At 41.0% G+C, this 13,600-nt stretch overlaps 2 protein-coding genes across 3 annotated transcripts in view; one reads left to right on the top strand and one right to left on the bottom strand.

Annotated features, from left to right (window-relative positions):
* SND1 (staphylococcal nuclease and tudor domain containing 1) overlaps positions 1 to 13,600 on the top strand; it is a 980,965-nt gene that overhangs the window by 717,999 nt on the left and 249,366 nt on the right. The window lies entirely within an intron of this gene.
* Positions 6,289 to 10,779, bottom strand: LRRC4 (leucine rich repeat containing 4). Its single transcript, XM_069765444.1, has one exon. It carries the CDS (start codon positions 8,707 to 8,709, stop codon positions 6,784 to 6,786), a length of 1,926 nt encoding a protein of 641 aa, XP_069621545.1. The 5' UTR covers positions 8,710 to 10,779; the 3' UTR covers positions 6,289 to 6,783.

The following is a 13,600-nucleotide window of genomic DNA, read 5'->3' as shown; positions in this document are numbered from 1 at the left end:
TATGTTCTTCGTGCGAAGTGGAAACAACTTTTTTTTCTACTATTATTGTCCCCTTTTAGCCAAAGAAAATTAATAACCCAACTGGCTGACATTTTCTGGATTGTGTGCATAGTTCTGGAAAGCATCATTCAACTAAATTGGATCTCATTTGTGTCAGCTAGAGGATCCCTCCTCCATATCCCATCTTTGAGGTCTCCCTAGCTGTCAGCAGCACGCAGAGAACCCTCCTTTCATTTTATTCTGTGTACCGAGACATAGGTGCCTAAAGCAATTTTGTTAGAAAGGTTCCTTAAATATTAATTGCTCCTATGGTGTCCCACTGCTGAAGAGCCTAGCAATTAGCTGTGTTTATTGGAAAATTTGGTGGCAAAGGTGTACCATCACAGGAAAATTAAAGAATTACACAATCTGTTGTTATCAATGGGCTGTAGATTGGATACATGTACTCCTAAAGTGGGAGCACCTTTCTGTGCTGACTAACAGAGGTGGTCTTTTGGTCTCAGATAAGTAGTCATTTTGCATTATAAATACCGGTAGATGATATCTGAACAGTTGAGACAAATATTCTAAAGGACAGCCTGAAGAATGATGTTTGGGACCTCTACTAATCGGAATAAAAGAGTTATTTGTCAGGTTTTAATCTTGGACAAAAGGAGAAGATCAAGCAGGAATATACAAGATCATCGCTCTCCCAACACATAAACTTCTGCACATGACTGGCCTCGTCTCCTCTTTTTAAATGGTACAGATAACTTCCATTCCATTCCCCAGTAGTGATTATGATATAGATGCTGAGTGTATTCTCTAATAAAATATAACAAATATTTTTTTTCTCACGAACAACTCTTTCATCTCGACGTCTGAAATTTTAAAACTTATCTGCATCAGACCCTTTTACTGTTGGTAACCTACTCAGTTTTTACTATGGTACTTTTAAAATTCTTGCACATTCTAGATAAGTGGTGATGAAAGCCTAGGAATAGATAGTTATATGAATTATACATATGGGGAATTTATCACAAGTGGTGCAAAGAAAAAGGGGCGAGTAGTCACACATGGCAAACAGAATATTCTTTAAAGCCCTTTCAGAAATGAAAACAGAGTCCTGATCCGTCGCTTTCTGCAACTACTCCACCTTTTTCTTACACCTGTTTTTATAAGTTTCTCCCATCTAAGTGGTTTCCTGGTTTTGTATTTTGGTACTCTGACAAAAAAAAGGCCTGTTTTTCTAAAAAAAAATCTTCTTGTAATTCTCAATAAACACACGTGGTCAAAATTTTTGTGCCCCTCGTTTAATGACAGAAAAACCCACAAACGTCACAGAAATAACTTGAATCTGATAAAAGTAATAATAAATAAAACAAAAATGTATGAAAATCAATAAATAAAAGCTAGACATTGCTTTTCAACCATACTTTCACAGAATTAAAAAAAAAAAAAAACTCGACCAAGCCTGGACAGAAATGATGGTACCCCTGAAAATAATGTGACAAAAGGGACATATGTTAAACCAAGGTGTGTCCACTAACTAGAATAACAGGTGTTTACAATCTTGGAATCAGTAGATGGGCTTGTATATAGGGCTACAGGATACTCACTGTGCTGTTTGGTGACATGGTGTATCACACTCAATATAGACCAGAGGAAGCGAAGGAGTTGTCTCAGGAGATTAGAACGAAAGTTATAGACAAACATATTAAAAGGTAAAAGTTATAAGACCATCTCCAACAGCTTGATGTTCCTGTGACAACAGTTGCACATATTATTCAGAAATTTAAGATCCATGGGACTGTAGCCAACCTCCCTGGATGTGGCCGCTGGAGGAAAATTGATGACAAATCAAAGAGACGGATAATACAAATGATAACAAAAGAGCCCAGAAAAACTTCTAAACAGATTAAAGGTGAACCTCAAGCTCAAGGAACATCAGTGTCTGATCGCAACATCCATCGTTGTATGAGCCAGAGTGGACTTCATGGGAGATGACCAAGGAGGACACCATTGTTAAAAAAAAAAATCCAGACTTCAATTTGCCAATCTACATGTTGACAATCCACAAAGCTTCTGGGAGAATGTCCTATGGACAGATGAGACAAAATGGAACTTTTTGGCAAGGCACATCACCTCTATGTTCACAGATGGAAAAATGAAGCATATCAAGAAAAGAACACTCCCTACTGTGAAACATGGAGGAGGCTCTGTTATGTTCTGGGGCTGTTTCCTGCATCTGGCACAGGGTGTCTAGAATCTGTGCAGGGTACAATGAAATCTCAAGACTATCAAGAGATTCTAGAGAGAAATGTGCTGCTCAGTGTCAGAAAGCTTGGTCTTAAGTCTCAGGTCATGGTTCTTGCAACAGGATAATTACCCAAGAATGGCTAAGAGGAAAGCATTGGACTCTTCTGAAGTGGCCTTCTATGAGCCCTGACCTAAATCCTATTGAGCATCTTTGGAAAGAGCTGAAACATGCAGTCTGGAAAAGGCAACCTTCAAACATGAGACAACTGTAGCAGTTTGCTCTTGAGTAGTGGGCCAAAATACCTGTCGAGATGTGCAGAAGTCTCATTGACAGTTACAGGAATCGTTTGATTGCAGTGTTTGCCTCAAAAGGTTGTGCAACAAAATATGAAGTTAAGTGTACCATCATTTCTGTCCAGGCCTATTCCATGAGTTTTATTTTTTTTAATTCTGTGGAAGCATGGTTGAAAAGCAATGTCTGACTTTCATTTGTTCATTTTCCTAGATCTTTTATTTATTATTACTTTTGCCATATTCAAGTTATTTCTGTGACCATTGTGAATTTTTCTGTCATTAAATGAGGGGTTCCAACAATTTTGATCACGGGTGTATGTTACCTCTATGTCCTGAACCTCACTATTGAATTTGGCTTTGTAATACAGGTATTAAAAGAGCCTTATTTGTTGGAACAGTGTGTGTGGGGGGGGGGGGGGGGTGGCCTAGATAGAAATTTCCTTCCAATGTGTAGGTTTAAGGACTGAAATTATAGCATGAGCATGTCCAGAAAGAATTTTTTTGTGTGTGTTTATAGTTTAGTAATAAAATTCAGTTTTTCATTTAAAAACAGAGCCCTCAGCGGTGAAATATGGTAGTTGCAAGTCACGTAGGATTTATTTATATCCCATTAAAATATTAGATGGCAAAACCTAGTTCAGTTGAATTTCAAGTACAAAAGGGAAATAAACTGTAAAGCATCTAATTAAAACCTCACAGAAAGCTGACACTCCTGAGTGATGGTGTAATAGCAAATCTTACATTTTTTAATGGCGCCATATTTATCCATAGTATACAGGCATTGTAACCTTCTGACCCGCAGAACATGCATATTAATTCAACAGCTGGGAATTGAAGTGGTGCCAGACCATTTTAGCATCTTATCGTTGACAACACAATATAAGGGTACGTTCATACAGGGCGGAAATGCTGCAGATTTTTACCTCCAGGTAAAATCCACAATGGAATTACATAGGAGTTAAGTGGATGATATTTCTAAGGCTATGTGCACACGTTGCGGAATGGGGTGCAGAATTTTCTGCACAAAATCCGCATCTCCTGGCAGAAACCGCAGGTGCAGATTTGCCGCGGATTTTACCGCTGCGGATTTCTATAATGGAAGGGTGCAGAAATTCTGCAGGTCCGCACAAAAGAAGTGACATGCACTTCTTTTAAATCCGCAGCGTTTCCGCGTGGATTTTCTGCACAGCTTTTTTTTTTCTCCATTGATTTACATTGTACTGTAAATCACAGTGCAGGTCTGCAGCGTTTCTGCGTGGCAAAATCCGCTGCGGATCCGCACTAAATCAGCATCGTGTGCACATAGCCTAAATCCCCATCCACACCTAGTGTGGAAGTCTCCAGCACACAAATTCTGTTAATTTGCACCTTAGATTTCTCCTATTTCAGTGCATCAGGAGAGAAATCTGTTGTAAATTTGCATCAAAATGTGCATATTATAGTGCAATTGCCTTTGAAAAATCTGCTTTGTGGAACCATAAGATACTCTGTCATAGGATTTATAATGAGCCGATGTGCCTAATGGCCTTTACTTATAGTGTGAACCTAGCTGTGTATGGTGTGTGGATTGTGCATGTTCTCTTTGTGGTACTATCTGACATTGATAAGTACTGTATGACCAGTATAAAATGTCAGAAACCCCTCCACATGGACTGCTAAATCTGTGAAGCTGTTTACCTTTCCTAATCCATCTTCATTTACAAATCTATTGAAAAAATATTGATTGTCCTTAGGAACATCTGACAGGTAGGCAAAGTCTAATCATTTGCTTTTATGCTTTTTTTTCTTTACACTCCACTTCTTGCTTTGGCTTTAAAGCCCTTCAGACTGGCCCGTGCAAGACATTATTTCATACACTTGAGGACTTTCTCTTTTTAAGAACATAATGTTGTATGGTTGGCAGATCAGTATAAGAGTAAAATCTTGATATATGTCTATTTTTCATTGCTTTGACTAAAATGTGGATTGAAGGCTACCAGCCCAGATTACATATGTTCATGTAGATACACTGTAGGAAAGAGTTTGCCACTACACACTTTTACTGCCTATGGTGAGATGTTTGATCAAGCCTACTAAATGAGCTGGACCACTGAAACATTGACACATTTTTGTCACACAGGGTTGTATTTTTACCCTAACAGACACTGTGTTTACTCTGAATACCATGAATGTATCCTTAAAGGGTTCCAGAATCTCAAACTGCTCCCTTGCCTTTAAGGTGCTGCCAAATATACTGCATTTCAGCCTTACAAAATGGAAATTCTTGTGTTTTGCAAACCATCTAGTGTCATCAAATGCATTGTGAGTTGTTACATTTAACCCTCATGGGTGGCTTCATTATACCATTCAGCAGCATATAACCAAATATGTTGTAAATTGCAAAATTCACAGTATACGGAGCTAAAGGCAAGTGCATGAAAAAGGGGACACAGCGTAGACTCAGAGGTGACATCTATTAACAGGAAAGAGGATACACCCACTGTGGTCTTCAAAAGAACTTAGTATGACCTTGTAGCCCATTTCTGCACGTTAAGGAGAAACTATAAGAATATTTGACTATTTAATAATGGTTTGTGCTCCATGTCATTATACCATGTAGACATTTTCTGTAATAACTGTCAAAAGTCAGCATACCACAAGTCAGTGATGATCTTTCAGAAACAGATGTTATTATTGTCCATATTGAAGTTTTTCATAAAATTATATTTCATACATTTTAAAGAGCTGCATAGATACATTCAACTCTAACACAGTTATATATGGCATGACATGCCCACATTGCCAGGGTTAATGGGTCTTATAGCCATGCTTCCTCCTTGAAACATTACAGTTTAAGCAATACATTTCTCCCCATGGTGATAGATGAAGATGTTTTTAATCAATGCAGAAAGAGTGAGAGAAGCAAAGTCGTTCTACCCCATTTCCGGTTGCTAGGATTTTTATCTGCAATATTTAAAGCCTCAGTTACGCCCCATACCATAAGAAAAGGCCTGCAGCACCCTGAACAGCAGATTGAAATACAGACCTTTCTTGTTGGAAAAAGCATTACATGAATATAATATCTAAACAAATGTACCTTTTTCCCCACACTATATACAGCTGCATTTCCCGTTCTGATCATGCAGTCATTCATCAATATTCTCGCTATTTGATATCATAAGAATAACATGTTTTCCTGCTATGGTCACAGATTGAGATACATTTTATGTTGCATTAAGCTCAGATGTTCTTCGATAATGCAAATTTTGCTTTTGTGGCAGTTAGATGACTACAGAGGCCATATGCTAGAAAAGGTATTGTATCCTTTAAAACCATGCTGAGTTAACCATTTAGAACATCTTAACCCTTTTTTCATTCTGCGTAATCGAGCAGGGTGCTGCAGACTGTTAAAAATGGTAATTACGTTTTAACGCCCAGGTAACCTAGCACAAATTGTTTTCTCATCCACAAACATCAGAAGGCTGACAAAGGGTTAATTAGATCTGCAGGAGTTTGGTGCAGAGTGGAAAGATGCGCCAGCTTTTTAGCATCCTGCATTGTGGCTTTGCCATAGCTGTATATAGCAAAGCAGAACAGACTGCCCTCCACCCTCTATTTTTTTGTAATCTTTTTACCATAGGTGTCTTTACAGTCTTGAATAACCAAAACTAGACCCCTCTGATCTAGAAAAATGAACTCGGCGTTCCCCATACCTTTTTATGAAAAATAATCAATATAACTATATACTATAACAAAATAGATTATTTCCCTCCAAAGTCTTCAAAAAATTTATTTTATTGCATTAATTTTTTTTAACATTTGGCACAGTACAAATTTGTGGTGCATTTTCCTCTTTTTTAATAAGATAAACCTGGAAAGATTGGTCTGGGACTTCTTAACAAAAGAATTCTCCTTAGAAATGGGGTGTTGCTCGTGTATTTGAGCAGAATTTTTGTTTTGTGTGAAAAACAGCATTCATGGACGTCTCATCATTTTGCTTTCTGATTAATACAGGGCTAAGCCTTGCATTTTAGTCATTATGGCACATTAACAGCATTTCTTATATATTTTACTGCCTAACCGTCATAACTCTTCTTAAATAGAACTTACAAGTTAGAAAATATTTTTTAAATTTTAATATAATCTGTTTCTGTCATCAGCCCATAGATTTAATATATAAGCATTTACAAGAAAACAAAAGTGTCTCTCTCTCTTTCTGTACAAAAGTTGCTGTCTTTTTGTGCATTCTATTGCATTTTAATTTGAAAAAAGTCATATTTGAGTTTCCTGTACCTTCTCTTTTGTGTGGGTCTGAATTATATAAGGTTCAGAGATGGTTGTAATTGTGGAGTGTAGAGAATTACCGATACTGTTTGCCGTCCAATGGGCCCCATGGTGTGCTGGCTTGTAGGTGTTGTAGTTCATATGGTCGTGAATGGTTGGCAAAATTACTGGCCCCTCACCTGATACTCGTGTTGGACTCCCACTTGGGATGTCCTCATCCACTTGAATTATCTCAACAGTTCGTGCAGCTGCTACAGTGCTTCTTTGTTGATGCCGCTTTCTTAGTTTGTAAAACACAATTAGCATGGCGGCTGCCAAAAGCGTGACTGCCACAAAGCAGCCAATGATTATTTTAGTGGTCTTCATTACCTCATCCAAGCTAGTTTGCGTTTTGTCTCCAGTGTCTAAAGTTGGGACTGCCACCTGTTTTGGCATTTTGGTGGTTTGGATGAGCACTGTGGTGGTAGTGGTAAATGCTGGCTGATACCCAGTGGAAGTGGTTGGCACTGGCTTGATTATCATTGAGATTTCTTCAGGAGCCATATCTGTAGTCTCCACAGTGACGGTAGTGAAGAAGCTGTAGTTGGAAGTGTTGAGCTCTGCAGTACTGACATTGAGATAGGCCGAAGCATTAGAGTTTCCCGCAACATTGGTTACCATGCAAGTGTAGACTCCAGTATCAGTAAGCAATACATGTGAGAAATTTAACGTTCCATCATTAAGTATGGAGATTCGTGGATGGTTGGAAGCGTGGCTCAGTACAGTACCATTAGGTAGCAGCCACCTTACAGATGACATGGCTGAAGTTCTACATTTGAGTTCTGCCACTCTTCCCTCTGAGATATTTAAATCCCTAGGAGCGTCCATAATAAAAGGGGCTGAGCATTGGAACGATGAGTGGTCCACCTCAACCACGTACTTCCCCTTCATGTGCGGTGGGGAATGACAGCGACCACAGCATGTGGAGTTGGTTGGAATATACTCTCGGAGCCACGAAGAGAGCCAAAGAACATCACAGTCACAGTCCCATGGATTGTGGTGCAAATGCAATTCCACCAAGTATCTCAAATGGGCAAAAAGGTCATGTGGAAGGGAGGATAGGTTGTTATGGGCCAAGTTTAATTCTACTAAAGATGTCAGGTCATCAAAAGCGTTGCGCTCTATAATATTTATCTGAGAGTTCATAATCCATAGCTTTTTTAGTGCTCTTAATCCATGGAACGATCCTGGTTTGATTTCAGGAAAGTTGTTGCCAGAGATCTCAAGTTCCTCTAGCCCTATCAAGGGTGTGAGGTTTGGCATGTCTCTAATATTACACATTCCAAGGTTAAGGTACTTCAGATTGTACAATCCTTCAAATGCCCCCTCAGAAATGTATTCCAACTTTTTAAGCTCTCCTAGGTCCAGACGCATTAGTGAAGGGACTCTATTGAAAGCATAGGATGGTATACTCTCAATGGGGTTATTCCTGAGCCATAATTCTCTCAGTTTAGAAAGATACTCAAATGCCCCACTAGGTATTACAGTCAACCTGTTGTCAAACAATTCCAAAGTGTTGAGGCTAGCCAAACCATTAAAAGCCCCAACCTCTATTTGACGTATTATATTTCTACCAAGTTGTAGAACTTCTAAGTGGTGGAGATGTCTAAAGGTGTCAGCTTGGATCATGTGGATGTTATTTTCCATGAGATTGAGGTACCTTGTGTTAGATGGGATACCTTGGGGTACTTCAGACAGGCCACGGCGCGTACAAACAACCTTGCTAAACTGATTACTGCAGGAACAAACAGAAGGGCAGTTTTGTTGCCCTGAAAATGCTGCACAGGGGATCCACACTTGCACCATGAGGTAGATTACAGAAAACAGGACGGCCTTCCAGGTATGGTGCACAGTTACCAGCCACAAGAAATTCATGATGTGGCACGTTCATAATTCACCATCGTCTGGGATTTGGCATGGAAACGAGAACTTGGCCCTACCCAGGCTTCAGGAGGCTACAAATTCCCTTTTCCATCTACACACTGGTGGGAGTGGTGGTCAACAAAGGAAGGGGGTGCTATATCATGAAGCAGTTAGCTTTTTCCTTTAGCTAAAAACATCAACTTATAATGCATTGAACAGACAAAAAGCAAAATGTTATATACTTAGGGAAACAACATTTCAAATTCCTTACGCCAGTGGCCACCTCCAGGGAGCAGGGTTATCAGTCCTTCCATAAATTCCTTAATTTTAATTATCAGCAAGAATTCCGATTGATGATGGGGGTTGATGGAAATGTTAAAAGACAAAATGGCTCCTTTAGTAAATCCCAACACGAGAAGAAAAAAAAAATAACCTTAAGAGAAATGTGACAAGGGAGTGAGGCCCACTTGGCTATGCAGGTGCATCATTCTGCTGCTCCCCCGGGACTGGTGCCTTTTGCAGTTGAGCTATTCGTCCTTGGATTCCACTGCTGTCTCTGCAAGAAGACTGACGATAATCCATTTCTGAGAGAAGCTGGAGACCAGGTATCAGTTGGTTTGAAAAGGAGAAGGAAGCAAAGAAGGGTTAACAATCCCAAATATTTGAAACCCTCAGTTGCTGTTGGTTTTTTCTTGTCTTCCTCAGTCTAATTTTCCATAGATATTCCTCGGAAACGCAGGCTGTCTGCAGGATTCGGATTTGTACAGAGAGGAAGGCAGCACATTGCAGGCATTGACTGATTTTTTTTTTCTCTCCTCTCCTTGCTGGCTTTTTTTTTTCGAACTAGCTTAGCTTTCCAGGCTGTGGATGCAGCAGCTGCAGCCTGCCTCCTGCACACTTAGCAATAATCCATCAATATCTCAAAGGAAAGGGGGGCAGAAAGTATGCTGGAGAGGAAAGCACACACAAACACACACCTCAGTGCTTGAGCCCTTGGTTTGAGGTTGCTCCGAAGAAGGGGCAGCTTTCACAGCCTTTCTCCTCCTGCCTCGTGGACATCCCACTGTTGTGAGGTAGTGAGGTGAGGGCTTCTCCTCGGTTTGCCGTGAATGTCTTGTGAGAGCGGGCAGCGCTATCAGAGCCCCGTGGCATTTTCCTCTGCTAGTAGTCCTGCTCTCGCCCTGTGGAAGCAGCAGCCAACCAGCCAGGCTGCGCTCTCATCCTTTCGTCCTTCAGTCAGAACGTGGCTGTACTGCTGACGCATACTGTTCGGAGCTGAACATTAGCGTGATGCAGTGCTCCTATGGATTCACACAGCTCCCTCCCACTCCTCTTTTTTTTCTTTCCCTCTAGGGGTTAATGCTGAAAGCTTGCAGCTAAGTTGCATTGGCTGTTTCACGTTCCCTTCCCCCTTTCTCTCTTCTTTTCTCTTTATTGAAGAGAGGAGTTATTAAAGCCGAGCTGGCGATGAGTTGTCCGAGTCCCCGGCTCGCGGCGGCAGATGCTTTCCTGGTTCCCTCTCAATGAAATGTGTTAATGATGGATGCCGATCAGGTGCCGGGCTTTCTTCAGTTTTTTTTTCCCTCGTCTCTTGTTCTGCGCTCCATCCTTGTCTTAGCCTGCACTGGGATAAATGCAGAAATGAGGCTTCAGCTGCCAGCGGCAGGGAAGCTGTGATTGGTTGGTCTGCCTGTGCAGCGTCATCGTCGCCAATTGCTGACTTTGCTTCCCTTTGACGGCAGGGGTAGTTTTCACCCCCTGGTCCGGTTGCCACCCTTCTACCCCTCTCGCAGCTCGCTGTATTCACACCCCCAAGTTGGGAGAAACAATCAGAAGCGGCGCGGATTCACCGGCGTGCTGTAAGGGGCGGGCAGGGGTCTTTGGAAGTAAAGGGAGTCTTCATGCCTGGTAAAGCTAGCGCTGCACCTTGTCCGAGCGACAATCCACAGTGTTTAACCCTTGTGGTGGTAGTGAGTGACATGCAGGAGCTGCAGAATTCCAGAGCAGAGGAGGCTGGCTTTCCACGGTGTGACCTGTTCCTCCACACACTCATCCAACCAACCTGTGATCACTCTGGCGTATTGCTGTGGAGCCAGCCTTGAGAAGCTGCATCTTCTCCTATATCACTGTCTCCCCCTATGTGCGCCGGAAAGGAAATGCCTGCTGTCCTGCACCGCTCGACAGGTGGAGGTGAGACGATTGGGGGGCTCACAGATGGTCCCCTGCCCCTGGCTCATGAGTGCTCTGCAATGCTCCTGCACGCCTCAACTTCACATTGGTAAGTTAGATTGCTCTCAGGCTTCATTGTGATGTTTGCCTTCCTTCCTCTGTAGTTTCAGATGTTTTACACATCTGCAGTATTTGCAGAGATTCTGTTTATGTTCTTGCTTTCCCAGCAATACATTGATTTTCTTCTTAAATCTGACCTTTGCATCGCCTCTCTAAGGGCTTCTTGCAACAGTTCAGATGAATACCAAGTACAGCTTAACACTTTCTGCCAGATCTCCGGTCTTCTGGTGGTAGTTCAAAAGTAGAATCCTGCCCCCCTCTCCGTCTCTATGAGGCTGTGAACCTCCGGGTCTGAATTAAGTAATTAGATCTTTAGATTATACTAAACCTAAATTCAGATTTGTTAGGACATGGGATGGCAAAGTGTGTAGCAGGGGCATTCCACCTGTCTCCATACTAATGGGAACTCTGTATAGGCTTTGCGTGGAGCATGAACTTGGTAGAGTTCACTTCCGCTGTTACGGTTTCTCCTTCAGTCTGGATGTGTATGCCAGGTGAGTGAGACAAGCCTCCTTTCACTGCAGAACCTGATCCTGGGGGGCATGGCCACTTTATGTGTTTAATTACAAAAAAAAAAAATTCCTGCTTTTTAGGTGTCGCAGAAATAAACTTTGAATCGCTATTACGCCATGTAAGCGTCCGATATGAAAGGTGATACATTTAACACATTCTCCACCAGAGGGACCTGAATGGTATTTTTTCCTCTATCTCCTGCTGTGATTGCAGATTGTAGTTTAATGTCTTTATTTGCGGAGGGTGATAAGGTTTGTAATAAAAGTATTATCATGTGTATGTGGAATATAGATTTATTTTCTATCCTGATTCACTTTGTGGAATGAGGAGCAGAATATGTTGACTTTTCCTCCTATTTGGAAGAATTGTGGATTGAGGCTACACATGACTAGTGCCTTTGTCTAACATTAAGGGGTCGCACTTGCATTTCATTTCTCATACAGACTGCTTTGAGTCGCATTCTATATAAACATTACTGTTCACCAGATTCAGACTTGGTAGTTTAGATTGGATCCCATTGCACTATTAAATGATCTAAGTGAACTAATGGATATAGTGAGCCCCTTTTTTGAACTGAGAAAATGATAGCCCTTAAATAGGCAGTAACTCGGTATACTGTAATGGCTGGGTAAGCATGTGGTGGATTTTCTGCAGCAAAGCCATTGAATCCTCCTTACGTGGGCAGTAGTCCTATTCTGTAAGCTAGTGTTCAATAGAAGCCATGTTTAATACTGCAAAGGAGAGAATAAGCTTTCCAAGCAAGATGCAGTGGGAAAAAAACTGTAGTACCTAATCTGATATTTGGTTTACACAATATTACATTTTTAATGGGCACAGGATTATAAAAATGAAATGGCATTATGATAATGTGTTCCTTTGCTACCATGATAGAAAACATGACATTATATAAGTAGACCAATGCCCCGTTGAAGCTGACATCATAGTGTCTACAGATATGTTCCCAGATTATGTAGAACAATAAGCAGTTCATATATGGGGAATAATACATCTCTAAGTATGTTTTAATGTGGATGGTTTCTCGAAATGTTTTGTTTGAACGTGATCTCCTTAACATTGCAAGGTCTTTATATTCTGCACTGTATACTGCAGCCTGACTCTCGTCCGGTCTATCATTCCATACCCTGCACATTTTGCGTCTATTCCGTATTTTCCTATGAAAGTAGTGTGTGTAGGAAAAGGATCCTTTGGGTTCTCACAAATGATACAGATTATTCTTGCCATGAACGCCCCCAGTTCACGTAGCTGCTGTTCTATGGAATTTCTTGGAAAGCAGACGATCCTAAAGATGAATTTTCCCTTCCACAAATCTCTTTATCTGTTCACTTGTAAGCGGCCAGGATTTATGTTTGTGCACGCAGGTAAATATCACCATCACACTAGAGTAAACCCGGTAGGGTGATCATTACTTGTAGATGGACCCTGATAAGCCCCTAGGCTGTGCTACTGAGGTTAAAGGTTACTATTTCACACAGCAGCCAGCAGCAATGAATTATTCCTAATTACTTCTCTTAATCCTGCCTCTTCTGTGAGTAAAGAGAGAAGTCCGAATCATCTGCCATGTAGAGTTATTAATGCCACAGTAACAAGCCACACTTGGGTGCCATTTCTACCCTTGGCAAGTTGCTGCTAAGCCGGGATTGTCTTGGCTGTGCATTACCTCATGCCTGATCTTGAAAGCTTTGAGCAATAATTTTTGTAGCCTGTCTCCTCGGATCTTTGTAGATCTTAGAAAAATGTTACTGTAATGACTGTACCGCACTGTTACTATATAGTTTCCTTTTAAAGGTTACCCATTTTTTTTACACATTCTTGGGCCGGTATACAAATTAAATAAGACATCACAGTAAAAAAATGGGTTTGCTTTAATAGTATTGCATTCCAGAAATTGTGGGCATGGTTTTATCAGAAGCTTAATGTGTAGTTGTTAAAATGCTGGTTCGCTTTACCTACCGACATCTTGTCATTTACCAATTATGTGGAAAGGTAACGGAGGCTGGATCAATTACAGTAGCTCCCAGGAGAGCTTATTAGAATTTATAAAACATTAGCAGATTAGCTGCACCCACTCATTCACCATAGT

This window comes from Ranitomeya imitator, chromosome 4 (assembly GCF_032444005.1).
Source record: "Ranitomeya imitator isolate aRanImi1 chromosome 4, aRanImi1.pri, whole genome shotgun sequence".
Classification (NCBI taxonomy): Eukaryota; Metazoa; Chordata; class Amphibia; order Anura; family Dendrobatidae; genus Ranitomeya; species Ranitomeya imitator.
This window is presented reverse-complemented; position numbering and strand designations above follow the sequence as displayed.